The sequence below is a fragment of the Myotis yumanensis genome, unplaced genomic scaffold (assembly GCF_028538775.1).
Source record: "Myotis yumanensis isolate MYYU_CA2020_CCGP unplaced genomic scaffold, mMyoYum1.0.hap1 SCAF_1, whole genome shotgun sequence".
Lineage (NCBI taxonomy): Eukaryota > Metazoa > Chordata > Mammalia > Chiroptera > Vespertilionidae > Myotis > Myotis yumanensis.
The window spans coordinates 29,589,815-29,616,564 of record NW_027223752.1 but is presented as its reverse complement, the minus strand read 5'-3'; the positions used below and the strand labels follow the sequence as shown (position 1 = coordinate 29,616,564).

General features: G+C 43.2%; 1 protein-coding gene across 2 annotated transcripts in view; it reads right to left on the bottom strand.

The window, feature by feature from the left end:
- Window positions 1-6,171: 6,171 nt before the first annotated feature.
- Window positions 6,172-26,750, bottom strand: part of AREL1 (apoptosis resistant E3 ubiquitin protein ligase 1) — a 42,960-nt gene continuing 22,381 nt past the window's right edge. For both annotated transcript variants that reach the window (XM_070416637.1, XM_070416646.1), the window contains exons 6-20: window positions 22,620-22,789; window positions 22,197-22,377; window positions 21,772-22,019; window positions 20,249-20,326; window positions 19,451-19,592; window positions 19,218-19,339; window positions 18,178-18,253; window positions 17,550-17,659; window positions 16,707-16,886; window positions 16,409-16,534; window positions 15,172-15,301; window positions 15,026-15,084; window positions 10,048-10,137; window positions 8,882-9,057; window positions 6,172-8,782 (exon numbers count right to left, since the gene is read on the bottom strand). In XM_070416637.1, the coding sequence (XP_070272738.1) occupies window positions 8,680-8,782; window positions 8,882-9,057; window positions 10,048-10,137; window positions 15,026-15,084; window positions 15,172-15,301; window positions 16,409-16,534; window positions 16,707-16,886; window positions 17,550-17,659; window positions 18,178-18,253; window positions 19,218-19,339; window positions 19,451-19,592; window positions 20,249-20,326; window positions 21,772-22,019; window positions 22,197-22,377; window positions 22,620-22,789 (1,991 nt within the window). In that variant the 3' untranslated portion in view covers window positions 6,172-8,679. The remainder of the gene's footprint in view (window positions 8,783-8,881; window positions 9,058-10,047; window positions 10,138-15,025; window positions 15,085-15,171; window positions 15,302-16,408; window positions 16,535-16,706; window positions 16,887-17,549; window positions 17,660-18,177; window positions 18,254-19,217; window positions 19,340-19,450; window positions 19,593-20,248; window positions 20,327-21,771; window positions 22,020-22,196; window positions 22,378-22,619; window positions 22,790-26,750) is intronic.

The following is a 26,750-nucleotide window of genomic DNA, read 5'->3' as shown; positions in this document are numbered from 1 at the left end:
ACAACATCTTGTTTTCAACAAACATAAAAGCCATCAAAGGCTCTCCAGCTGGCTTGCGAGTATTCGATATCCCTGACTCTGCTAATGGGCAAGCAGAGGAATGTCTTGGCAACTCCTTTGAGTGGGAGTTCTGAGAAGAGAGGGAACATTGTTGGTCTATAGAAAGAGGACGGGAAGATTCAGAAAGATTCCTTCATGTGCAAGTCCATAATGCAGGTAAAGTGGGGTTTCTAGAAATGGTGGCCTCATCCTAGAGAGGTATAGACCCCTCAGGCCCCTGGAGAGGCTATGCTCCTGGTTCTGATAGAGTCACAGTCTTGTCTGAGGTGTGTATATCTCCCTTTGACTGTGGCGATCTTGAAAATGTTTGCTTCCTCAGTGAGATAGCCACCAGGACTTTGGCCTTTGCCAAATGGTGCTGTGTTTTGTATAAGGGGAGTTTGGAGTCAAAAGATTTATTTAAATGAGAACTTTTCTACAGACTTCGTTACCAGGGATGAATATCGGTATCATGCAGTGTTTCTGACCTCATGGTAATTATTTTATTTGCATACAACCTATGGCTTTTCCTCCAAAGAGGTGGTATTAAAATTGCAGGATTCCAAGTGCAGAGGGCCCAGCAGCATTTAGGACGCAAGAAACCGAGTCTCCCACCGGCTCCTCATTGTCTCCTCTGCTACTGCAGGAGGGCAGCAGGAGCGCTCGGTGGTGTACAGTGCAGAACAGTGGCAGGAGCTGGAGAAATTCTTTAAGAGCCACCTTTACCCGACCTCCAGGAATGTGAGGCTGCCAGGCCCCAGGCTGAACCCTCAGGAGCACCAAGTGCAGGTTTGGTTCAAGAACTACCAGGCCAAACACAGTAGGTTGCTGGGCCTGCCCAGGCGGCAAGGCCCGAGAGCAGGTTGCACCCCAGGCCCTGGAGTCTGCCCCCCTGCGCCTGCGCCTTCCTCTGCTGTCCCTGTGTTCCCCAAGGGCCCTGTGTTCTCCGAAGACCCTGTGTTCTCCCAGGAGCCCCGTGTTCCCTGAGGACCCTGTGCTCCCCACCGACCCTGTGTTCTCTGAGGGTCAGGGTTTCTGCAGCCCCTCTCTGCTCTGCCCCTTCCCAGTCTTCCCAGCAGCAGACAGAGCCCAGCGACTCCAGCCACAGCCAGGCCTGGTGAGATTCTGCGCAGGGCGCCCAGAATATGGTCCAGGCTGCACCAGCCCCAGCTCCAGCTGAGACCCCAGTCAGGCCTCAGGGCCCCTAAACCTTGAATTTCTTGCCAGATCCCTGATTTGTGACCCCTGATTTCCCAGAGCTGTGCTCACCCTAAGACACCTTGGAGTGACCCTCCTCTTCCACTTGGGTACCAAGAAGGTACCCATGATTAGAAGGCCTCTGGCCCCTGGATGTTACTGCCTCTATAAGGGATTGTGTCCCCACAAAGTCCTGTAGATCCTGCTGTGCCAGAGGGGAGTAGGGTGTCTCTGGCAAGAATGGTGCGTCCACTCAGGTGCGGGAAGTGGTTGCCATGGGTTACTCTTCTGCGGTGTGAACACACCTCCATTTATCCAACTTGGGGAGGTGGCATTGCTGTGTTCCCTGTGAGGCCACCAACCGTCCTGCTGCTCTAATGCGACATTTCTGCGGGTTCTCAGGTCTAGGAGTGGAATTGTTGCTCGAGGTGGATGTTCTGCTTTAGTGGTGCTGCCCGCAAACTTCCCAAAGGGCCTAGACCAGCCTCGTGGGCCATTTAATTTGAACTGCACTAAATCCATAAATGTTTCTGGTGGTAATGGACATCTTTATACACTACTGATCTTTACAAACTAAGTGTATTATTCCTTCATTTGGTTGTTTACAAAGAGTCTTAATGGAGTATTAATCATTGAGGTTTCTGCATATTTGCGTAGGTTTCTTTCTAGTACTTTTTTTATTGTCTGACATTTTGGATGGTATTTTAAAATCTGTCCTGTTTATAGGATTTGGTTGACAAATTATTTTGTTATCAGTTGATTCCATTATTTTGAGCCAGGGACCAGACTCAAATTGTTAAAATTCTATAACTTTTCTGGACATTTTTTTGGGCTTGATAATTTGAAATTTAATGAAGTGCATGGTTATCTTGTTAAAAAATAAATAAAATTACAGGATCCCCCCCCACCTCACCTCACTCCACCCCGACACACACCTTCATTATATCCTCAGGGTGTCTTGTATGCAGGATTCATTTCAACTTGGAAGTCATTTCACTCAAGTCATTAGCTAGTATTCTATGGAACTTTGTACATGCAAAGGATTTTAAAGCCACTACTAATAGCGGTATCTTAAAGTAGGGCCTTCTCCTCATAAATCTGAAATCCTCAAGTGACTGACGGATAAACAAAGTGTTCATCTGTTACACGATGTCACCAAGGGATCATGAGGTAGAGTCAGTGAGCTCTGGTGGCCCAGTGCCTGGGCTGTTTTTAGTCTAAACTAATCTGCCTGAGACAGACCAGCAATGTGGACAGTTTGGGCTTTGACATAAAACAGACCCATGTTCAAACACAGCTCTGCCTATTACTAGATTGCTTACCACATGACACAGGTTTGACATGCAGTCCCCTCAAATACCTCCTCTTGCCTTCGGAGGGTCATATGGAGGAGGGAGAGGAGGTCTCTTTTGACCTGAGGACTTCTTCACAGATGTTTGGGCTAGGTGTCTTGAATTCTCACTCTCTCTGACCTGCCTGGAGGTAGCAAGATGGGAAAAGAACCACACCCCATGACAGTCATCCACTCTAGCATACTCTACTGCTCCCAGGTCCATATAGCCTCCCTCTATGGAAAGTACCAGGGCACTAGGCCACAGTCAATATGGTATCACACATACTATATATAGAAAACTTTTTCGAAGAGCTCCAAGTTATTAGCTGATTTTCTTGTTTAGTTAATAACATCAATTTGAAGGTCAGGAAACTGATATTGAAAGATTTCCCAAGGTTGAGCCATGGGAGTTAAAAATAAAATATGAATGCTCAAGTTCTCCAATCATGTCTCTCTATCCTTTGAGGATCCTATTCTGCACACTTGATGCAAAGGTGTCCAAGAATATCTTCTTTGAGAAAAGGCCAAGTGAGAGGAAATGCCTGTGTTGCAGGGGAGGCTGAAGGATGGGCCAGAAACATAGGATGGGCCACCTGGTCAAGGATACAATGAGGTTTACAAAAGAAGTGTATCTCCTCACCTAGCTCCTTGAGTTATCCAACACTTCTTCCTAGAGTCACCCCTAAGAAATGGAGTTCTAAGACCTTGCTCATTCAGAAAACTGCTGGTTTGCCAGCTGAACCTGGCTACACAGGCATTCACAAACTACAAAGGCCATGTTAGGCCCTAGCTGGTTTGGCTCAATGGATAGAGCGCCTGCCTGCGAACTGAAGGGTCCTGGGTTCGATTTCAGTCAAGGGCACGTACCTTGGTTGCAGACTCCCGGCCCTGGTCAGGGGTGCGTGCAGGAGGCAACCAAACAGATGTATCTCTCTCACGTCAGTGTTTCTCTCTGTCTCTCCTCCTCCCTTCCACTCTCTAAAAATCAATGGGGTGGGGGGGGGGGGGGGCGGGTAACAAAGGCCATGTTGGCCCGCTAGTTGGAAACTCCAAAGGAAGTAGCAACCACATCTGCAGACTTCATCCTGAATAAATTATCCATCATCTTCCTGAAGAAAGGCTAAACGGCAATTAGATAGGGTCCCACACTGCTCTTTCAAGGTGACTGGGTGTGAGCTTCTGTGCTGGTGTGCCTGAGCCCTGCCCCAGAGGTACCAACATTGTTACCACCTGTGTTTAAGAAGCTGCCGCTGCTGGCTGGTATTAGTAAGCCAGTGCTCTATTGACAACCTGGACAACTTTGTTAAACTACCTCTGATGCTGTATCAAAAGCCTACAGCTATCACTCCTCTGACTTCTGGTAATAAACTGTGTCCTCCACATCTCCCTACCAGGAATTCACTGACCAGCTTGAAGAGCCTACACCGAGTTCACTGCAGAGAACCAGGTCCCTGCTGTGGTTACTACAAAGTGTTCTTCTATAAGCAAAATTAAAGTGAACAGAATTGGCAGGGTGGTAGTAGTAGTGTTCACAGCAAGGCGTATCCCAACTCTCCGTCAAATACAAACCAAGATCATTACAAGACCCCCTAAACCCATTCCCTTTGAACTCCAAACAGAAAAACTAAGCTGTCCAGTAACTTTGGGATGACTTTCTGTTAGGTGGTACAGTTTCCATATTCGGAGTCAGAAGTTAGCCCACCCCAAGTTTGTGAGTCAACTTAGGGCTGAGTCAGTTTCAATACCACTGCACTTATATGATACTCAAGAACCTGCCGCTGACCAGCAGAGAATCATAATCATGTAAGACCAGCCCACCAAACCTGTTCAGGGTACTGCCAAGGACCATCCAATGTAGAACCTCTGGGGGTAAATCTTGGCAAGAAAACTTTGTAGACATTGAACATGATTCACCAGATTCAGCATCAGGAATCTGAACTAGTCTCATGGGCAATGATGGCCTCAGAAAATTTTAAAAGTAATCGTGAAGTATAGCAATTACTATGGAGGAATTGACCTTGCTTAGCATCTTCAGAGGCCACATGGGCTCTTTTCACTCTCTCCCCACTGCGAATTTTAGAACAGGCTGTTTGGAAAGGGAATAGATAAGACAGTCATCATAAAAGTCGGGACAATAGAGGGATGGGATGAGACCTGCTCTGCAGTCCTGCCCTGTTTTATTTCTTGACCCGGATGGTGGTCACTTGTGCTTCATTTATAATTACTTATTAAATTGTATGTGCTTGCATACCTTTTTTTGTATATATGTTACATCTCAAAGTAAATTTTCTATTTTTAAGTAAAAGTATTACAGGATACCTGGAGCTGGTCTCATATTTCAGGATCTAAGTGAAGCCAAAGTAGAGGTAAGAAGCCCTCTGGTCCCACCTCTACTGTAGTCCTAAGAGGAGTGCGGCTGAGAGCTCCAAGTGCAGTGGCTCAGAGGCACCGGCACACGAGAAGCTGAAACTAGTATTTATTTTTTTGAAATATGTTTTTATTGACTTCAGAGAGGAACCGAGAGGGAGAATCATTGATCAGTTGCTTCCTGCACACCTCACATTGGGGATCAAGCCCACAACCCAGGCATGTGCCTCGACCAGGAATCTGTGACCTCCTGGTTCATAGTTTGACGCTCAACCACTGAGCTAAGCCAGCTGAGCAGTATCTTTTGTTATAATTCAAGAATAATCTTACTAGCCTCTTGAGTCTTAATAACAACTTCATGATGAGATGAAATCACTCACTGAGTGTTCATGGTGACCTATTCAAAGCCACAAGAGCAGCAAATATAAAAGATGTAGGACAGTTAACCTAAAAATGGAAAGTCAGAGAGAATTTTGTTTTGTTTTGTGACATGGCATATCACTCAGGAGCTTGATGAAATAGGGGTAAAAGCACTATACAAGAGTTTTCCAGTTAAGATTCCAATTCATTGGGTCTGGGAGTGGGGGCAAAAATCTGAATTTTAAAAAGAATTCCAAACAGGATTTTGTTTTGATTTTCCAGATTAGGAATTACTGTACAAGACACCATGATTACTTCTCTTAGAAAGCCAGGGTCCCTAATACTTTTCTTTCTAGACATAAATCAGGCCTGGTTTTCTCTCTGCCAAGTTTATCTTTGGTTGGAAAAGAATTGGTACCACCTGCCAAATTTGAGGAGCTGTGTTTTTGTTTGCCACGCCCAGAGCACTTGTGGAAGGGGGGCGGGGGGAGTGTTGCAGGGGAGTTAAGGAAATAAATGTGATTATATGCAAAATCAGGATACATCAAAGTGTTTCTAGTGTTACCTCTGGATGGCAGGTGATTTATTTCCCTTGTTTTTTTCATTTCCAAATTTTCTACACTGAGTTTCTTATGTAGTAAAACTGTAACAAATTAATGTTTAAAAGATTGATGAGAACAGACACGCTCTGCTCTTGCCAAAGTGCACAAGCACTTGTCCCGCCACTGGCTGTGTGAATGACAGTGCCCCGCTTGGAACCATGGACAGCAATCAGGGAAGGGTGAAAGGGCAAGAGGCCTGGGACAGGCGGGTCTCCCAGTGTACATCCTATCCTGAGCTGCCTGCTTCTGAAGGAATTCTTGGGAAAATACAAAAAAATATTTCTACTCCTTAGTCCTTTTAAACATTTATTTATTTACTGTACAAAATATTTACACAGTCATTGCAACTGTCTGGCCCTTTTGCCTGGCCTGAAAATTTGCAGCACGGCTTGGTCTCCGCTGAAGTTCTAGAGACATGCCGATGTTCTCCGTGGTGTTCACTTTGTATCTGGTCTCCTTCAAAGACACTGAAGGCCAGGAAGTTAGCTGACCCCCTAAGTACCTGGGCCACAAGGACATAAATAAAAGAACTGGCCAAAATAAGAAACGTGAATAGAAAATTGCCCGAGAAGTAACACACACTACTTCTCTCCGACACACTGTACCTTTCCCCACACTGGCTAGTACCAAAGCAGGATTAGAAAAAAAAAAAAAAAAAAAAAGGTAAAAGAAAGGCCCAAAAGAGCAAAGATACATTTGAACAGTTAGGAGAGAGGATAAACTGGAATAGAAAAACCACAACAGTACCAAAGGGTTTTGTTAAACAAAGGCCCTGGGGCTCAGGACCCCCACAGGGATGCAGCTGCCCCAGCTGGGCAGTGGCGGTGCCCAGGATGCTTTGAAAAGTGCTATGACCAGAGTTTAAAATGACAGGTCTAGCCAAGAAAATCAAATCGAGCTCCAGCGTCAGTCTGTGGAGAGCTGCTGGAGGGAGAAAGCAGAATCCAGAAGAGGAATAACTGCCAAAGACAGCAGAACCAGCCCCCGGGCCCCCCGCGGGAAACCCCTCTCTGGGCCGAGGGGCAGCATCGTGTTTCCCAGGGTGATGACAAAGCTTGCCTGTACATATCCCACGGGAAACACTGGGGCAAGCAGCAGCACCTTGTCCTGGTCCCTGAGGAGAGCAGTGACCATGTGGCATGCAGGACCCTGTGGTGTAGAGGCCCTGACACTGGATCCTGGACCCCAAGAATGAGTGAGGTCAGCACCCACACCAAGAAGGACAAATGACGACTGCGAAGGAGTGAGGTCAGGCATTAACAGCAGCAGCTCAGAAGGGCTTGTTCCTTGTGATCTCTGGGAGCAGGAGGGCTCAGACTTGCTTCCAGGAGGCCAAGGCAATGCCACAGTCCTGCCTCCTCTCTGGACTCTGTGTACTTGCTGGTTTTGGCGATAAAGATGGCTTGTAATAGTCTCAGACTTGAATGCCCCATTGGGAATAGTAGCTTGCTACAAAGCCTTCTTAAAAACAGACATGTGGGACAGTTGATGAGGTTTTGCGTCTTGCAAATGTTTTCATTCAAATTGTAATGTTGCCATCATCCAAGAGATGACAGCAGGCTCTCCTCAATCATCACACAATAGTGAACCTAATTTATCTTCCTCCCTTCTTAGTTCCCCTTGGTGGTAACTGAGGGAGTGAAGGGAAGTAACTGGGGCAGCTAGGTGTTTACTGCCTGACATTCTCCTGTTCCCAGTATCCTGACCCAAAGGACCTGTGAAAACACTTGAGCTGTTGGTCCCCTTCCCTTGCCCCAGTGCTGCCAGAGAACACCAAGCAAAGAGAGAAGCAGGGATCACTGGCATGCTATTCTTATGGTCCCAGTTCCTTGCTCCAAAATTTTCTTCAGTAGAAAGCAAAAGAATCCCAGCTCTTAGCAGACTGTATAACTCGAAGGCATGTGACCAGGCCCAGCCACACCTCAGCGTAAAGAACAAACTTAGGGACAAGCATCAGTAGTCTTCAAGCCAGCCATATGCCTAGACACACCCCCAACCTTAAAGGAGAAGCAGAGTCAGCACTGGAGGCTACAGCCCAGCTATCTTGCACATGCTTAGGTCTGCTTTTCTCACCGGCTCAAACTCAAGAAAAAGCTTAGAATTCTTTAGAGATTAACGACCATTTCCAGAAACGCCTGCAGGGAAAGCTCCTTTTCCAGTTCGGAACCACAGAAAGATCCATGTGCTCTCAGTCCCCATCAGAGGTAGTCCAGGGCCAATGCCTGTGCCTGCCGTTGTGCAGAGGGACAAAACCAAAGACTGCGCATGTGGGCCTCTTCCTATCGGTGCTTCTCCTGGCTCCTGCTGAGAAGAGGCAATTACCCTGCCCACAAGAAGGACTCACAGACCTCAGGTCAAGTAATAAGGGCCACAGAGGGACCCCGAGGAGCATAAGCAGAGGAGGATAGCAAGGCGAGGGCACCAGCTCCCCAGTGAGAGCTGAGCCCTTTGTGTAATCTCCTTCAGCTAATGAGGCGGCTCCCGCCACTGAGATCTCCTAAGAACCAAGTGGAATTACAGCAGCACGGTCCTCTTCTCGTGACTCAACGAGTAGCTCAGAATACATATCATGCCAAAGTGGCCTGTGGGGAGAAGATGGACAGGAAGGGGGCGAGGGAAGGACAAGGCTTGTAGGTGACCAAATACTCCAGACACTGGGGAGCATGCAGCAGCTTCTGGTTGATGGTTATGTGTTCTGTTAGCATCAGTGGTTATGATGTCTATTGTGCGCATCCAGATGCTCCAGAAAGCACAGGAGCCAAGAGGATGGCAGGAGAGTGGTCAGAGCATGCCAAAGCCCTCACAGCCCTCGCTGATGGCCAGCTGCAGCATCCTGTGCACCTCTTCATATGAGTCATACGTAGGGAGGCACAGCTGGTTAAAACTGGAAGGGCAAGGGGAGAAGTGATTAACTCAAAACCACTGACAAAGGCTGGAAAAATAATCCCTCCCAAGAGCATGCATTGGGCAGTCAGATACCTACCATGTGTGTGCAGTTGGTAGCGTGCTGTGGGTCGGAGCAGCAATAATCTGGAACGAGGGACAGAGGGCCGCAAAGCCTCCGGGTGGCAGCTGAGAAGAGCCCGTTGTGAACTGAAGCAGCCGAGCCAACTCCTCCTGGGTCAAACTGGAAACTACAGTCCAAAACCACCTCATGACCTGGCAGGGAGAGCACAAGGTTGGGGTCACACCAGTATGCAGCCCAGGGTTTGACTTCGGGGCAAGGAAGCAACAGGACACCCAAAGTGGGGGTGTGGCTCAGTTACTGCTCTGTGAGGACACAGGTAGGAATGGTTAGAATTGACAAACTCTCTAGGTCCTAGAGCAACCGTGGGCAAACTACGGCCCGCGGGCCAGATCCGGCCCGTTTGAAATGAATAAAACTAAAAAAAAAAAAAAAAAGACCATACCCTTTTATGTAATGATGTTTACTTTGAATTTATATTAGTTCACACAAACACTCCATCCATGCTTTTGTTCCGGCCCTCTGGTCCAGTTTAAGAACCCATTGTGGCCCTCGAGTCAAAAAGTTTGCCCACCCCTGGCCTAGAGTCTAGGAGTTTGCATTGTCACGCAGTCAGGAGGGAAGTCACCGAACGCTTGGTTCTGTATCCTTGACTTTCCAATGCACTTTTCTGTGGCAGTCAGCATGATAGCCAATAGAGACCAGGATCCCTTTTGTCTTTCCCACACATATATCATTTTTTTTCCCCAGTTGATATGTCTGCTTTTCTGACTCCTCAACTTTTTTTTTTAAATCCTCACCCAAGGATATGTTTAGAGCAGGGGTGGGGAATGTCCAGCTCTCCAAATCATTTGGTCTGGCCCTGCCAAGGCATTGTGGGTGAGTTAAATAAATATTTTGCCAAACATAGCAGGCTAATTTTTAAGTTGATAATTCTGTATAGCCCATGAATGATGTTATAAATATTCAAATGGCCCTTGGCAGAAAAAAGGCTTCCCACCCCTGGTTTATCAATGTGAGCCTCTCATATGTGCCCCGACCAGGGATTGAACCCACAATCTTTCGGTGTACGGGACAAACTCCAACCAACTGAGCAATCCAGCCAGGGCTTCAACTTTTGTGTTCTGAAACTTTTTCTTTACAACATGGCACAAATCCAACTAAAAGAAATCTGGCCCACTTACCTTTTCTCTGAAATGCCATGAGCCACCAACGACCATTGCATGGGCTTTGAAATCAGCCACACTGATGTCCCCAGTCCCACACATCAGTAGCTGGAGAAGATAGTCAGGTGTTACTAGGACACTCAGAGGAACAAAGACTCAGCATAAGGTTGATTACCTATGTTAATATGCAAAAATGTAGAATAAAGAAAACACCAGGAAAAAGACAAAAGGTGAGGTCACAATGCCAGAATACCACTTTAGGAAAATCAATTATAATAGGCCAAAGTTTCCTAACCAATGTGCTAACAATCACACAAGCCTTTTCTAAAAAAAAAATGTTGTTTTTCAAATTGATTTTAGAGAGAGAGGAAGACAGAGAAAGAGGGAGGGAAAAAAACACACCACTGTGAGAGAGACACATTGATTGGTTACCTCCAGCATGCACCACAACCGGGGATCGAACCTGCAACTTGGGTATGTGCCCTGACCAGGAATCGAACTGGTGACCTTTCAGTGCACAGGACGATGCCCAACCAACTGGGCTACACCAGCCAGGGCAAATCACACAGCTTTTAAAAAAATATATTGATGCCTATGGTCTTACCCTAGACCTTTTGAATCAGAATCTCTAGGAATAGGTTACAAGCGTGTGTGTTTTGAAAAAGTTCCCCAAGCATTTCTGATGCACCCACCTAATTAAGAACTGCTGCTGTGGATTATTTTGAATGGCAACAAAGGACAAAAAGGGAACTAAGTTTACTGACAGTCTGATCGGGACGGAGCCTAGAAACAACAGGGAGAAAAGCAGGCCCTTTCCCTTTGATGAAGACACCCCCAGGCCCACTGATCCATCTGTCAGGTGGCTTTTCCTCTTCCCCAGGATCCATCCTTTTGTGGACTGAACTTTCACTACCTTCCTTCCCTTCAGCCCAGCCCCTACTTGAACAGATAGATTAAAAACATGCCAAAAAATGAGAACATTAATGAGATCAGAGCCCTCAACATCTTGTTCATGTCATCTGGTTCAGAACCCTGCGTGTTACTTCACAGACTGTGAGTCCTCATCCAATGGATATAAAGAATGATACATCCTAATCAAGAGACGAGAAAAGCTCACATTAAGCCTTAAGAGCCTTGGCTCCTTCAAAAAGAACTGGTTAAGCTAATGAGTAACTAAGAGCAGCATGTGGAACTGTAAGAGACTGTGTCCTTCCGTCCTACTCACTTTTACAAATTGTTACAAATGCTTTGCTTCAGGATACAAACAAATATACCAGTAGCTATTCCTCAGTCCCCAAATAACAGCATTAGGTTTCTATCAGAAACTTTAGGCTGAGAGATGGAGAGTTCATTTTGTTTAGATTCATATTTAAAGGTATAAAATGTGATGAAAATTGCACAAGACTTTGAGTCTTGTTCTCGAAAACAGTTCAGTTAATAAGAATAAAAATTGTACAAAACCACCTAAACTTTTTTGTTTTTTCAATTTTAAAGAACTTTCTCCATACAGGCAACAGTGCAAAAAACACATTCCTCATAAGAGCTAATAATTGAAACTAATAATTTGCCTTATATGTATCATCTGTGAGCAGCAGGTAAAAAACTGATTTTATGTTTTGTTCACACCTGATACAAACTCGTATTTTGCTACTTACAGAATGGCATTTACCATCATAGAGCCATATTTTGGTTATTACAGGATCTAAGATAAGACTATATTAACTGGCCCTAGCTGGTTTGGCTCTATGGATAGAGCGTCGGCCTGCGGACTGAGGGGTCCCGGGTTCGATTCCGGCCAAGGGCACATGCCTGGGTTGCAGGCTCGATCCCCAGTGGGGGGCGCACAGGAGGCAGCCAATCAATGATTCTCTCTCATCATTGATGTTTCTCTCTCCCCCTCTCCTTTCCTCTCTAAAATCAATAAAATATATTAAAAAAAAAAAAAAAGAATATATTAACTGTATAACATTGTGGTCCCAAACGTTGAAATATGTCTTCTTCACTGGAACATTCCATGAGTGCAGGGACTTTTTTACTCATGGCATACAGGAGGCACTCAATAAATAGTCCCTGAACAGAGAGAAACCAAGATGGCGGCATAGGTAAACACAGGAAATTGCTGCCTCGCACAACCACTTCAAAAATACAACTAAAAGACAAAATGGACATCATCCAGAACCACAGGAAGGCTGGCTGAGTGGAAATTCTACAACTAGAAGCAAAGAGAAAAGCACACTGAGACTCAGAGGAGGTGCGGAAGTAAAGTGCAGAGGTACGGAGGTGCACGTGAAAGGGCTGGCAACTGAGGACACGGCTGTCTTTTTCAATCGGGAGGGAGTCTCAAGCTCCTGGCTGCTCTGAACTCCAGTTCCGGGTGAGTCTCTGGGGACCCAGACTCATACAGGGAGAAACTGGACTGTCTGGCACCGGTTGGAACTCGAGGGCGGCTTTCTCTCAGAGGTGCTTGCAGCAATTACCGGGACACTGAGACACGGGGCCTCTTAGGGCAGGACTGAGGATCAGCCATAGCTGTTTGCTCCGCCCTGTTGATTTCCTGAGACCCCGCCCCACCCAAGCTGTGTGCAGAGGCTTTTGCATATGAAAGGCCTGGCCCTTTGCAATATGAAAATTACCTAACAAACTGCAGCTGGGTCAGAGTGACCCAGAACTTCCAAAAGAAGGCCCAAGGCCCCACAGCAGCTTACATTGCTTCACAGCTGGGCCTCATCTGGGCACCTCCAAACCCCAAACAAAGAAGAGGAATCTGCAGATCTCTCCACAGCTCCTGCTGGGTAGCCTCAGGCAGAGGCTAAATTAGCTCCTCCTTAGAGATCCAAGAGCCAGTGTACCCAGTGGTCAGAGTGGGACCATCCAGATTATAACTCCTCAGATCCATAAGGGACACACTTAGGGGGCAGACTCAGTGAGCACCAAAGCCCCACTGAAGCAAGTCCTGCCCCATAAGAGTGTCTTCAGCACAGAAGTTCTCCCACTGCAGACACAGCTGATTCTCACAGCCAATTGGCCTGGAGGTCAATCCCTTCCAGTGTTACCTACAACAATCAAGGCTTAACTACAACAAGACTGTACACAAAGCCCACAAAGGGGTGCACCAAGAGTGTCTACCTCAGGTAATTGGGGAGGCTGAGCCACTGGGCCCCTAGGACACCTAGTACAGAAAGCCACTCTATCGACACAGCGAAGCATAAAAAAATGCAGAGACAAAGAAACAGGACACAAATGACAGAAATGGAGGAAAGCAAACTACTGGATATAGAGTTCAAAACCACACTTTTAAGGTTTTTCAAGAATTTTCTAGAAACCGCCGATAAACTTAATGAGACCCTCAAGAAATCTAATGAGACCCTCGAGGTTGTGATAAAGGACCAACTAGAAATTAAACATACACTGACTGAAATAAAGAATTTATAAAGACTCCCAACAGCAGACTAGAGGATCGCAAGAATCAAGTCAAAGATTTGAAATACAAAGAAGCAAAAAACACCCAACTGGAAAAGCAAAATGAAAAAAGAATCCAAAAATACGAAGATAGCGTAAGGAGCCTCTGGGACAGCTTCAAGCGCACCAACATCCGAATTATAGGGGTGCCAGAAGAAGAGAGAGAGCAAGATATTGAAAACCTATTTGATAATGACAGAAAACTTCCCCTACCTGCTGAAAGAAATAGACTTACAAGTCCAGGAAGCCGAGAGAACCCCAAACAAAAGGAATCCAAAGAGGACCACACCAAGACACATCATAATTAAAATGCCAAGAGCAAAAGACAAAGAGAGAATCTTAAAAGCAGCAAGAGAAAAACAGTCAGTTACCTACAAGGGAGTACCCATATGACTGTCAGCTGATTTTTCAACAGAAACTATGCATATGCAGGCCAGAAGGGAGTGGCAAGAAATATTCAAAGTGATGAATACCCAGAAACTACAACCAAGATTACTTTACCCAGCAAAGCTATCATTCAGAATTGAAGGTCAGATAAAGAGCTTCACAGATAAGAAAAAGCTAAAGGAGTTCATCACCTCCAAACCAGTATTATATGAAATGCTGAAAGGTATCCTTTAAGTAGTGGAAGAAGAAGAAAAAGGTAAAGATACAAATTATGAACAACAAATACACATCTATCAATAAGTGAATCTAAAAATCAAGTGAATAAATAATCTGATGAACAGAATAAACTGGTGAATATAATAGAATTAGGGGCATAGAAAGGGAGTGAACTGACTATTCTTGGGGGGGAAAATGGTATGGGGGGTGCGGGAAGAGGCTGGACAAAAATCGTGCACCTATGGATGAGGACAGTGGGGGTGGGGGGTGGCGGTAAGGGCAGAGGGTGGAGTGGGAACCGGGTAGAGGGGAGCTATGGGGGGGAAAAAGAGGAACTGTAATAATCTGAACAATAAAGATTTAATTTAAAAAAAAATAGTCCCTGAACAAATATGTCCTATTATTCCCTTAAATCATCTTTAAACGTCAAAGACTGTACATGATACTAATTCTTTAGTACTCAACCAATATCAATAATATTTGAGAAATAGGTGAATATTATTACTCTTCAAAAATAATTAGCTATTTACTGGTTTCTAATTTTCACATTCTAATTTTTCATTTATTTTTTAATCTTCACCTGAGGATATTTTTCCACTGATTTTTTTAGAGGGAGTGGAAGGGAGGGGGAGAGACACAGAGAGAATATTATCAATATGAGAGAGACACATTGATTGGTTGCCTCCAGCATGAGCCTGCAACCGAGGTATGTACCCTTGACTGGAATTGAACCCAGGACCCTTCAGTCCATGGGCTGACACTCTATCCACTGAGCCAAACCAGCTAGGACACATTCTAACCTTTTAAAAGCTGACGAATGGGTCAATGCTTGGGGAGAGTGATAAAAGTGAAATCAACCTTGCATAAAGGGCTTTCCTGTGGGAAAACTAAAACACTGAGTCAAGAATGGGGGTTTGTGAATATAAGCACTTACCTCAAGCTCATTTTCATCAAAAATAGCCAAAAGGTTCTCAGGGACCAACTCATTCAGGCCTGAAACAAAGTAGCCCAGTTAAAACCATACCCACACCATGGATACAGGTACTTTCACATCAAAGCTAAGAGCAGACAGAATCTCACCTTTCAGGAAATGCTCCACCTCCTCTTTCACTTGACTGGCCAGCCGATATTGGGCCAGCAAATTTAAATAGAAGATTTTATTCGCATTAGTGACTGGGGTTTGAGCTCCACCTGTCATGAGTTCAACAACCTAAAATAAGATGCAAAAGACAGAGGGAGAGGCTGCGGATGAGAGTCTATAAGATGACAGCTGCTGGTATGCCCCACAAACACAGAGTTAATGACGTCCATCACAGTTGCAAGTTTCTGCCGGGCATTCAGCTTCTCAACACACTTGGTTCTGTACAGTTACTAAGCTTCCGGGTTCCCACCACTATTGCTGTATTCTACTAACTATTTCTGAAGTGGGGATCTGAGGGAGTCTTCTCTGACCTAGTCAAACAGTGGTGATGCAACAGGAAGAAGATACTCTGGTCCCTTGTTAGCAACATTAATGTCTCTATGATCTGAAATTACACCATCACAACCTCTTCTCTTAAACCCCTAAGCCAACTGAGAATAAATAAGGCCAGATAAGTAGTGAAGAAATCTCTTTAGAAATTCTAAGAAGGGATCAGTTGTTCCCTTACAGCCTTCCCTTACAGTCCCACAACAGTCACAAAGGATATGTGATTATCAGTACAATGGTATCAATCAGTGGTCACAGTTTTTAGTCATTGCTATTTGCTTTCAATTGTATGTCACTGCAACTTTACCTTCATGATTTTGTTTAGCACTACAGTGTAAACAGAACCACATTTGCATCAGAAGTACTTTGGGCTAATAATTTTGTAATAAAGTTTTAAAAATATACAGGTAGTGTTAAAATAGGAGTCATCTACATCAACACCACTAAAGTTGAGATAGGCATGCCATCCCCTCCAAAGCTCCTTGTGCAGTGACACTGCATTATCACTAAGTTCTTTTTCTACTAGAGAGTAAATAGGTGGGATAGATGGGTTCATGTGTCTTTTACTCCACTAAAATGGGCCAGATCATAAAGTGTAGGATGCAATGACCTAAACCTATCTTGCCCAATATGGCTGCCACTAGCCATAGGTGGTTATTTACATTTAAGTTCATGAAAATAAAATAAAATGAGGAATTCAGTTGTTTGGTCACACTGGCCACATTGTGGGTGCTCAGTGGACAGCACGGACAGAGAACATGCCCATTTTGCAGGAAGTTCTATTAGGCTGCACTGCTCTGGAAGAGGGTGGGAATCAGGGGACCCACGGGCTCTGGTCCTCGTTCTCACCTTATCCAATTGACCTGATTTGTTATATTTCTCTTCTGCAAAGACCAGCTCCATCTCACTCATGTCATTGTTGAGGATAAAACAAACTTTAGATTTGTAGAATTCTGGGTCATCCGTTTCAAAGTACTGAGGAGACAGAAAGACAGAATAGAACATGACTACTCTTACCCAGAAATGAAATTTACAACTGCTAGGAACCACTTACCCCCTCAACCTTAAGAATAATTAGCTCAGAGTGGAGAGACTCCAGAGTTCATGGCCAGGGCCCTTAGTAGAAAAGACACACCTCAGACATTACCTTGTAATGCATACGTAGTCCTATGATTTGGGCCAAGAAAGAACGGGTGAAGCGAGCGCGGACCAACTGCTTGTAGGCTCCTCCTAGAGAGGACTCATAGAGACACTTGCCCACGAGCCGCCCTGCAAACTCATACATCTTCAAGCGTAGATGAGGGGGGCGGTTAGGGTTGGGGTGCACCTGTCAAAAAAAAAGACATTTAAAAGCTTTGGGCCATTTTCTTATAGCCTAGTTCTGGAAAGACCCACCCTCCCAACTCCATTCCGAGAGAGCAAGAATTCCAGTATTAAACCAAAGAGCCCATCCAAATGGTATTGGCCTTTTGGTAGCCACTACTGAGTAATTCAAGTGACTGGAGGATAAAGGGCAGAGATGGCCTTACATTAGGCTGAAGAATCTTACATAAGTTTGTGGCTTCATCTGGCTGAGTATGGAAGTAATCAGTGCATGATGTGATGATGCCTTTTCCCTAAACCAGAACTTCCTTCAGCCAAAGTCCACTTCTCTCCTCCTGACACCTATGCTTAGTCATAGGTCTAGTACAGAATTCAATAGCTTCAGGCATGTTTTGAGAAAGTGGCTTAATTATTATTATAATTAGAATAGCCATTGCATTATAATGCTTTTTAGTAAAATATTAATCTGTCTGCATTTTCTCTTATCCTAGAGATGAAATAATGAAGGCAAAGCAGAAGGAGGTTAACTGATTAGTTCATATTGTAGGGAAAAACAGGGCACAAATTGTCAGATTCCCAGATTCATAATCTCAAACTCGTCAGTCTACTGCATTATTATAACATAATCTACATTTTCCACCCACCCATGGGGAAGTCACAGACTCACTAATGCTTGGTTGTTGTCACTGAATCGAGTAAAGAGCTGATTGGTGGTATCAAATAGTGCTTTGCAGATTAGCTCAAACCATTCCCGGCGAGGCCCTCCCCAGTCCAGAGCTGAAAAATATAATAAAAATAAAAAATAACTCTGGCCTACTATCTCCTATCATGTCTGTTCATTAATCCATTATTTTATACTCTCCACACTCCCTCCATTCCACTACCTTACTGTTTCCCCCTTCCAACCCACATTAACTGGACGTTTTTTTGAAATTCCATCCTTCTACAGGATCAAAGGTCACTAAGCTAATACCCCCTAGTGTGGAAACACAGGCGATAAGATATCCAAGGAAACGGACCTTTCTCTTAGTTCTACAAAGGTGAAAAGTTTGCCCTTCTGGTTCAAATACACAGAGCTCTCCCTCTGAGCCCCTGTATGTCTGTGCTCTATGAGATCCACCAAGTCATCTGGCCAGTAAACACCACCTTTTATCTTGACTCATGAATTTTTTCCCTTAGAAAAAAAATACACCCCCTTGGGTGTGTTTTGTTTTTTTGTGGAGAAGGGGTAAGAAATAGAATACGAGTGAGAGTGGAGTTTAAAAAAAAGATGAATATGAAATTTCAAAACTGACCTTCTTCGTCCTGGAAAACCACTTCAAAGTTCTTGCTCCAATCTGAGATGGAGAAATTCCGAGTGGCTTTCAGAGACTGAAAAGTAGCAAAAGGAAGGACGTATCAGACCATTGGCTGGCATTTCTTGGGTGTTAACGACAAAAACACAAGAATAATGCTATTATTGTCTACTAGTTATTGGAGGCAATCTATTATTCATAAACAAGCTTTAATAACACTTTATAATTAAAATACATGTATCTCAAGAAGAAATGTAAGGTTTTAAAAAATAATCTAATTTGTCTTTACACCATTACTTTGTTGAAAAGTTGACGCTTGTTTTTCTTTTTACAATCCTCATTTTATTAATGAAAAAATGCTTAAAGAACTAAAAATGGCTCAGATTAGTAAGCTGTCAGCAAGACAACCAAGGAGTCCTGGTTTTTGGTAAAGTACAGTCTATTTGCTAGACGTCTTTATCCAAAGGCTAGGTTCAGACAGGGAGCCATACCACATGGAGAATGCGGCTGAGAAAAGAGGTTTCCAATCACACCTACCAGAGCCAAACATCACAAACACATTTTGGACTGGGACCAAGCCTTCTCATTCTTGGGGAATGTAAGAACTATGCCAGCGTCTGTGCAGTGGAGACAGACACACATCAGGTGTTCCTTTTCCATCAAACCAGAGTGACAACAAAAATCATTGCCTTGTAATCCAACAAGAGCTCTTCTATTCCAGGGATTCAATAACAAGAACTTTCTTCTGTAACAACTACTTATACCTGCCCTGCACAGGAGTTCCATGAGTTTATTCAGGAGCTAGTTCAGTACAGATTCTAAAGCCAATGTGTCAACCAGTCTCTCTCCTTAATAACATACCTCCAACAAATCTGCCCCAAACTTAGTATAATCAAACAGAAGGATAGTCTTTTCACAGGTATGTTTAAAGGGAAGTTTGGGTTTCATGAAAAAGATAACCTGAAGAATATAACCAAATATCAAAGAGGTCCTAGCTGAAAAACTTTGATAACTTTTGACAGAGATGAAACTTTACTCACCGATTCCAACAAGGCATGTCTGCTGACCTTCAGGGTGACTTTGGAATGTGGTCTTTTCATATGTACCTGCCGAAGCTCTCGCTGGAAAAAGTTCACCTTGTCCTGAAAGGTCTCAGAGCCTCCTGAGGAACCGTAAGATTCATCATGATTACAGCCTTATTACAAGACATCTGTGCAGGCCACTTCTACACCCTCAGGCACCCACAGTAGCTGCGGTCACTGCCCAACTTTACCTATGTTCTTATGGAGGGAACGGATGAAAGTGGCTGCGAGGATGTTCCTCTCCTTACAGCTGAGCTCCACAGGAGGCTGAATGCCATCATCTACCACCAGTGTAAGGAGCTTATGGACAGGGTCGGGGCCAAGGTACGAAAACTAGCAAAGGCGGGGAGAAAAAAGGAATTAATTTATAAAAACCTCAACTCCAGCAAAAACCGCCCACAACCCTATGCTCTGTACCAACCAACAAAAACAAGTTAAGCCTGTTTTCTCCAAATGAGTACCTACCAGGAGTACATTTCCTTGTTTTTCACTTCAGTGCTCTACAATTCAAATTTTAAATTATTTGAGTTGCAGAAGACTGCCTTTAGTAAGGATCACAGGCAACACTACAGACCTTCCAACAAGGAATACAAGCAGGATGAAAATAGTCGGGATCCATAAAATAGCAAATAACTACCTGAAGAGGTTGGACAAACTGGGTGGAGGAAAGTGATTTGCCCTTAGATTCTAAAAGCTCAGAAAAGTTAAAAAAAAAAATTTGTAATATATGAAAATACTGATTCTAAAAGAGCTTCAATATACTGTGAGACCAAGCTGGGGGCAAAGTTATTAATACCCTCTCCATTAACTTAGGCCTAAGGAAAAAGATAACTCTCGCATTATTCTGTCTTGCTTTTAAATTCCTGTAAGACATGTCTTACTATACTGTCTGTGTTCTTCATGAGGTTTCATGAGATAACTGCGAACAGGCTGAGTTATTCCAGGGCTGAAGCCTGCTCAGCAAGAACCAGATGTAAGGATCCACTTACTTTGGTTCCTGGGCACACTCGGAAGGTATAAAGGCGCCAGGGAATGATCTTCAGGTAGAACTCCTTCACTGAGAATTGCTGATGGGCCAACAGACAAAAAACCAAGTGAATGATAAATAAAAAGGCTCTATTTGGATACTATAACTCAAATATCAGAGTCCCCATCTATACTTCTCATGATAACCCTTTTCATCTATGGACAAAAAGGATAATTTAGGTCAGCATTGAAATCAAATAAGTAATATCACCCTCTTGAAATAGGCAAATTAAAAATAATACTCTGACAGTGCAATTTCACATAGAGATATTTCATAGTCTTAACATTTAAGTCTTACTACCATTTGTAAATATCTGAGCTCAGGTTTTCACTTTATGAGTAGAGAACATTATTTCACCTGGAAACAATAAAAATCTACTTCTGCTCAGCTCAGTGCTGCTCAGAGAGACTTTCTCTAAGTCAATGAACAGGGAACAGCAATGGCCCATATCTATTGCTTTATCCCTATTTAAATGGTACCAAGGATTTGCCAGGGAAAAGGGGGTGGGAGATAGAAAGGTGATTGGTGTGGAGTCTCATACAAAAAGGTTCATAAAAATTCCTCATTAAGAATAAAGAAGGATCTCTTTATGTCATAAAGAAAAAAACAATGCCATAATTTTTTTTAATTTAAAAAATCTGTGATGCATAGTAGCTGATTTTTTTCTAAATTTTAAAAAATTCTTCATTAAAGAAAATTTCACACACATACTAAAGAAGAGAAAAAGAGTCTAATGAATCCATCACCAACTTCAAAAATTATCAAATCATAACCAATCCTGTTTCATCTATACACCACTAGTCCCTCATTACCATTCCCCCATGCTAAATTAAGGTTAGATTTTTAAATAACAAATGGTAACAAAGTATTCTAAAGGAGAATAGTATTAGAACTCAGTTTTGATTATGACATTAAAGGGATATAATGGGATGTTTCAAGAGTCTCATTTTTCTGAGGTTTGAATGAACAAGCAAAATACAAATATTAAAAAGAAAATCTCTAACACAAAGCACCTCTTAGCTCAGGGCCCTTGGGAAGTTAAACTCCTTGTCTCTGCCAAAATTTCTGTTCTAATCCTGTAGCCTGATGGTGACATCCACTTATTGTGGTTTCACAGATGACAGAATGAAAGATCAAATTATTTCAAAAAGCACAAGGAGACAACAGTAATTTTTATACTAGTGAGAACTTTTAAAGTGACTTTCTTTAAAGCTCTAAGAGCCATGCCTTGAAAAATCTTCCCAGAAGCACTCGAAGGGCAGAATGCCACAGGTTCCCTAGAGCTCCAAGGCAGAGACTTAAATCTAGTCCAAACCAAACATCTGCAGCAGAAGAGGTGGCATACCCTCTGCTGCTTCACTTTAAGTAACCTCTCTTAGCATCCTAGAAACCCTACAAGTCAGTGATCTTGCCTGATTCTCAGACTATTACCAATTACATGCAGGCTGGGCTGGGAGATTTAGAGGCAAGAATGGGAGTTCCAACCTTTGGTGACACATAGCAGTACACCTTCTTCGGTTTCTTCACCTTCTCGGGGGTGTGACACTCAGAAGGTGAATCTTCGTCTTCCTCCTCAGCGGCCATGGAAGGCCGGCGCTGGGAAGAGCTCATGTGCATGGGTGGGAGGTGCCACGGTGTGCTGGTGCAGTTGGCAGCATTATAAAGATAAGCCTCAAAGTAAATGCTCACTCCTGAGGTGGACACATTGCGTTCAACAATATTCTTCTCATTCTCTGAAGTAGAATAAGGAATAAAGTTTAGAGTAGGAGTCAGAGAAGAAGAAAAAATTAAACTTTTAGCCCACAGGACTCTGAGCTAAGTTTGGCTCAAATAGCAGATGTTTGTGTGAGAAGTTGTCAAAAGAGCACAGACATGCAAAGAACATTATCAGAGCTTTTCTTTCAACTCACCACTTAGGACAATAATGTCAAATTCGCCATTATGGATTGGCTGATTTTGGTACGAAATGCAGGCATGGAAGCAGCCACGAGAATGCAAGGTGAGTCGCAAGAAGACCTGGCAGGTCTGTCTGTTGGATGTCACTGACTTCTCAAATGAGACACCAGTGTGCTCTTCTTCTTGGGGACCGAGCTATACAAGGAAAACAAAGCATCACTAAACATATATAATTTTCCATATTTGCATGTAATTTACTCTTTACAAAGAACTTTCCTATCTATGAGCTAATCTAAGGCTCATAGTTACTAATGAGATAGGTATTATCAGATGAAGGAAGGAAGGAGAGCACAGAAGTCAAGAAATGGAAATGAATTAGAAAGGGCGAGAACGATAGAGAAAGGAACACAGAGAGAAAGAAGGGGGAGGCTGCTTACCTCATGAATGGACAAACTGTAATTGTGCTCATCTCTCAAGGACGTGGAATTGTTGGTAGGGTTGTCATACTCATCTCGGGGCACTATTTGAAGGGTGTGTGGCTGCCCACAGGTCAACACAAGAGTAGAAAAATGGCACACAATTTTGGTCTTGGAAGGAACCACCATTCCTGGAATAAAGACAATGGAATCTAACAGTTAGAAAGGTACTTTTCAGGCACAAAGAGAGCTATGTCCCAGCCCAACTCCGAGGGATAGACAACACCATTAAGGCCCGGCCAGCGTGGCTCAGTGGTTGAGTGTCGACCTATGAACCAGGAGTTCAATTCCTGGTCAGGGCACATGCCCAGGTTGCAGGCTTGATCACCAGTGTGGGGCGTGCAGGAGGCAGCCGATCAATGATTCTCTCTCATCACTGATGTTTCTATCTCCCTCTTCCTTCCCCTCTGAAATTAATAAAAATATATTAAAAAAACAAACAAAAAAACACCACCATTAAGAGTCAGAGAAAAAGACAGAAAACAAAGAGATTAATTAAAATAAACTTTCGGGACTAATTTTTACAAATTCCTAACTACTTCAAGCACTAAACAAAATGAGAGAAGAACTTGGAGAAAACAGAACTGAGTTGCGGACACAATGCCTAGAGTCCTATTGGAAATCTACAAGTGAGACAGGCCTTAAAACTAAGTGCTGAACAATCGCAAAAAACCCTAAATACTTAGATGCAAATCTGATAAAATATATACAAGGCTTGTATGTTAAAAACAACAAGATACTGATGAAATAAATAAAAAAGGTCTAAATAAATTGTGAGATGTACCATGTTTATGAATTGAAAGACTCAACACAGTAAAGATGTCAAATCTCCCCAAATGCTATAAAGATTTAACAGTTCTTATCAAAATCTCAGCAAGATTTTGTAGCTTTAGACAATATTATTCTAAAATATATATGGAAAGGCAAAGGACCCAGAATAGCTAAAATAATTCTGTAATAGAAGAATGAAGTGGGAAGAATCAGTTTACTCACTTTTAAGACTTATTATATAGCTACAGTATCAAGACTGTGGTATTGGTGGAGGGATAGACACATCACTCAATGGAACAGAACAAAGAACACAGAAATATACCCCTACAAATATGCCCAACTAATCCTTGACAAAGGTGCAAAAGCAATGTAAGAGGGCAAAGATAGCCTTTTCAACAAATGGTGCTAGAGCAACTGAACTATATGCAAAACAAACAAAACAAAACAAACCTCGACCCAAGTCTCTTATATAAAAACTAGAGGCCCGGTGCACGAAATCCATGCACTCAGGTGGGGGGGGGGGGGTTCCCTCAGCCTGGCCTGCGCCCTCTCGCAGTCCAGGAGCCCCACTATCGTTCACCCCACAGAGGGAGGCCCCACCTACCCACCGCAGCACCACCAGCCAGGTAACCTGGGCCTCCCTCTGCGGAGCAATCGATCGCGGAGCCCCCCAATCAATCGCCCTACAGAGGGTGGCCTGGGCCTCCCTCTGCAGGGTGATCGTGGGGCAATGGCAGGCCCCCCGACCAATAGCATCACACCCACCTTGGCTGGCCTGGTGCCAGTGCATATCATAGCGTGGTTGCCCGGACAGTCGTTCTGCTATTCGGCCACTCGGTTGATTTGCATATTACACTTTTATTATTATAGATGAACTAAAAACAGGTCATAACCTTGAATATAAAATGTAAAACTATGTAACTTTTAGGAAAAAAATAGGATAAAATCTTCAGGATCGAGGACTAGTCAAAGAGCTCTCAGACACTAAATACCTATACATATAAAAGACTAAATGTCCATCCAACCGGTAGCTATGACGAGCACTAACCAACAGGGGGCAGACGATCAAGGCAGGAGCTGCCATGATGTTCACTGGCCATTTAAAAATAAACGGTACCACGGACCTGGAGCCAACAAACCAACACTTGGCTTCCCCCAAGTGGGACACAGGCCCCGCCACCACCCTGGAGCGACACTCCACCAAATCACAGCCAATGCTGTCAAGACCGCATGGTGCAAAATGCAGCCCATAGCCCAGCCCAGCCCAGAAACAGTTGCTGTGGACAGCGGGTAATGACGTCATGTAGCAACACCTGGCTTCCTCTCCCTAGCAACTAGTGTCCTTGGAGTTTCTTCAGCCCAGAAACCTGACTTGCTTTATAGCCAGGTGCAAACATTTTACACTTTAACCAAATGTTAAACTGAAAAGAAGAAATGGTGGAACTTGAAAATGACTTCAGGTTTTCTCGCTGCACAAAATATAGTCAAACACTGCTGCAAATATTTTACCCTTTGTTCTCCCTGCATGATCTACAATAATAATCTGCTTCGTGTTGATATTTACTGCTGTGTTGCTGACAATTACCTGAAAAGAAGTTGGAGTGCTTCGCTGGGCTGGAAAAAGTTTAACTAAATCAGAAAGCAGGTCTAATTAAGCAAGTTTATTCTATATCTATAAAAGGCTAAGTTGACTCGCGCATGCGTATACATATAAAGCTCTTGCTGGCGCCAATAAAACGCGTGCTTCAATCTGTCATTGTCAATCATGAATTTGGTTGACACTTCTATTATAGAGAAAGGGCAAACAGCAATATTAAAATATTTCTTCTAATTAATTTCCTTTCAATGTGCACGAATCCATGCACCAGGACAATAGTGATCTATAAAAGTAAACACTGATAAAATTGACTTCACCAAAATGAACAACTTTTGTACTGTGAATGACCCCATTATGAGGATAAAAAGAAAAGCTGAAGATTGAGAGAAAACACATTACCTAACAAAGGACTAGTATATAGAATATATAAAGAACTCTCAAAACTCAATAGTAAAAAAAAAACACACCAAAAAATCCAATTAGGAAATGAGCAAAAGACATGAAAAGACATTTCACCCAAGAGGATACAGAGATGGCAAATAAGCACATGAAAAGATGTTCAACATCATTAGCCATTAGGGAAGTGCAAATTAAAACCTCTACACACTTACCAGAATGGCTAAAATGAAAACTAGTGACAATATCAAATGTTGCTGAGGATGTGAAGAAACTGGACTATTCACACATTTCTAGGAAGTTAAAATGCTATAGGCACTCTAGAAGAGTTTGGCAGTTCCTTAAAAATACTAAGCATGAAATTACCATATGACCCAGCAATTGCATTCCTGGGCATTTATATCAATGAAATGAACTTACGTTCACAGAAAAATCTGTACATGAATGCTCATAGGTTTATTCACAATAGCCAAAAACTGGAGAAAACCTAAATGCCCTTCAATTGGTGAATAAACAAACTATGGTATCTTCACAACATGGAATTACTACTCAGCAATAAAAAGGAACCAACTATTGATACACTCAACAACCTGGATGAATCTCCAAGAAATTCTAAGTGAAAAAAAGTGTGTGCATGGATGGACCTGGAGAGTATTATGCTAAGCAAATAAGCCAGTCAGAGAAAGATAAGTATCACATGATCTCACTCATGTGTGGAATCTAATGAATAAAATAAACTGATGAACAAAATAGATCCAGAAATATAGAAGCATGGAACTGTCGAATCTCAGAAGGGAAGGCAGGGGAGAGTGGGTAGGTGGGAAGAAATCAACCAAAGAACTTATATCCATATATACATATGGGTGGTGAAGGCCTGGGGTAGGGAGTCAGGGCAGGTAGAAGAGGTCAATGGGAGAAAAAAGGGGATATATGTAATACTTACAATAATGATTTTTTTTTAAGTTATGTAAATCAAAAGGTTATATACTCTGTGATCCCATATATATAACATTCTTGAAATGAGAACATTTATAAAAATGGAGAATAGCTTAGTGACTACCAGGGGTTAAGAAAGAGGTGGGTGGGAGAGGAGGAATGAGTGTGGTTATGTAAAGGCAACATGAAGGATCCTTGTGGTGATGGAAATGTTCAGTGTCTTGACTGTATTGATGTCAATAACCTGGCTGTGATATTGTACTATGTTTGTTTTAAAGAGTTGTACTTCCCTTTTTTTAAATATATATTTTTAATTGATTTTAGAGAGAGGGAGAGGGAAAGAGAGAAACATTGATCTACTAGGGATTGAACCCATAACCTGGGCATGTGCC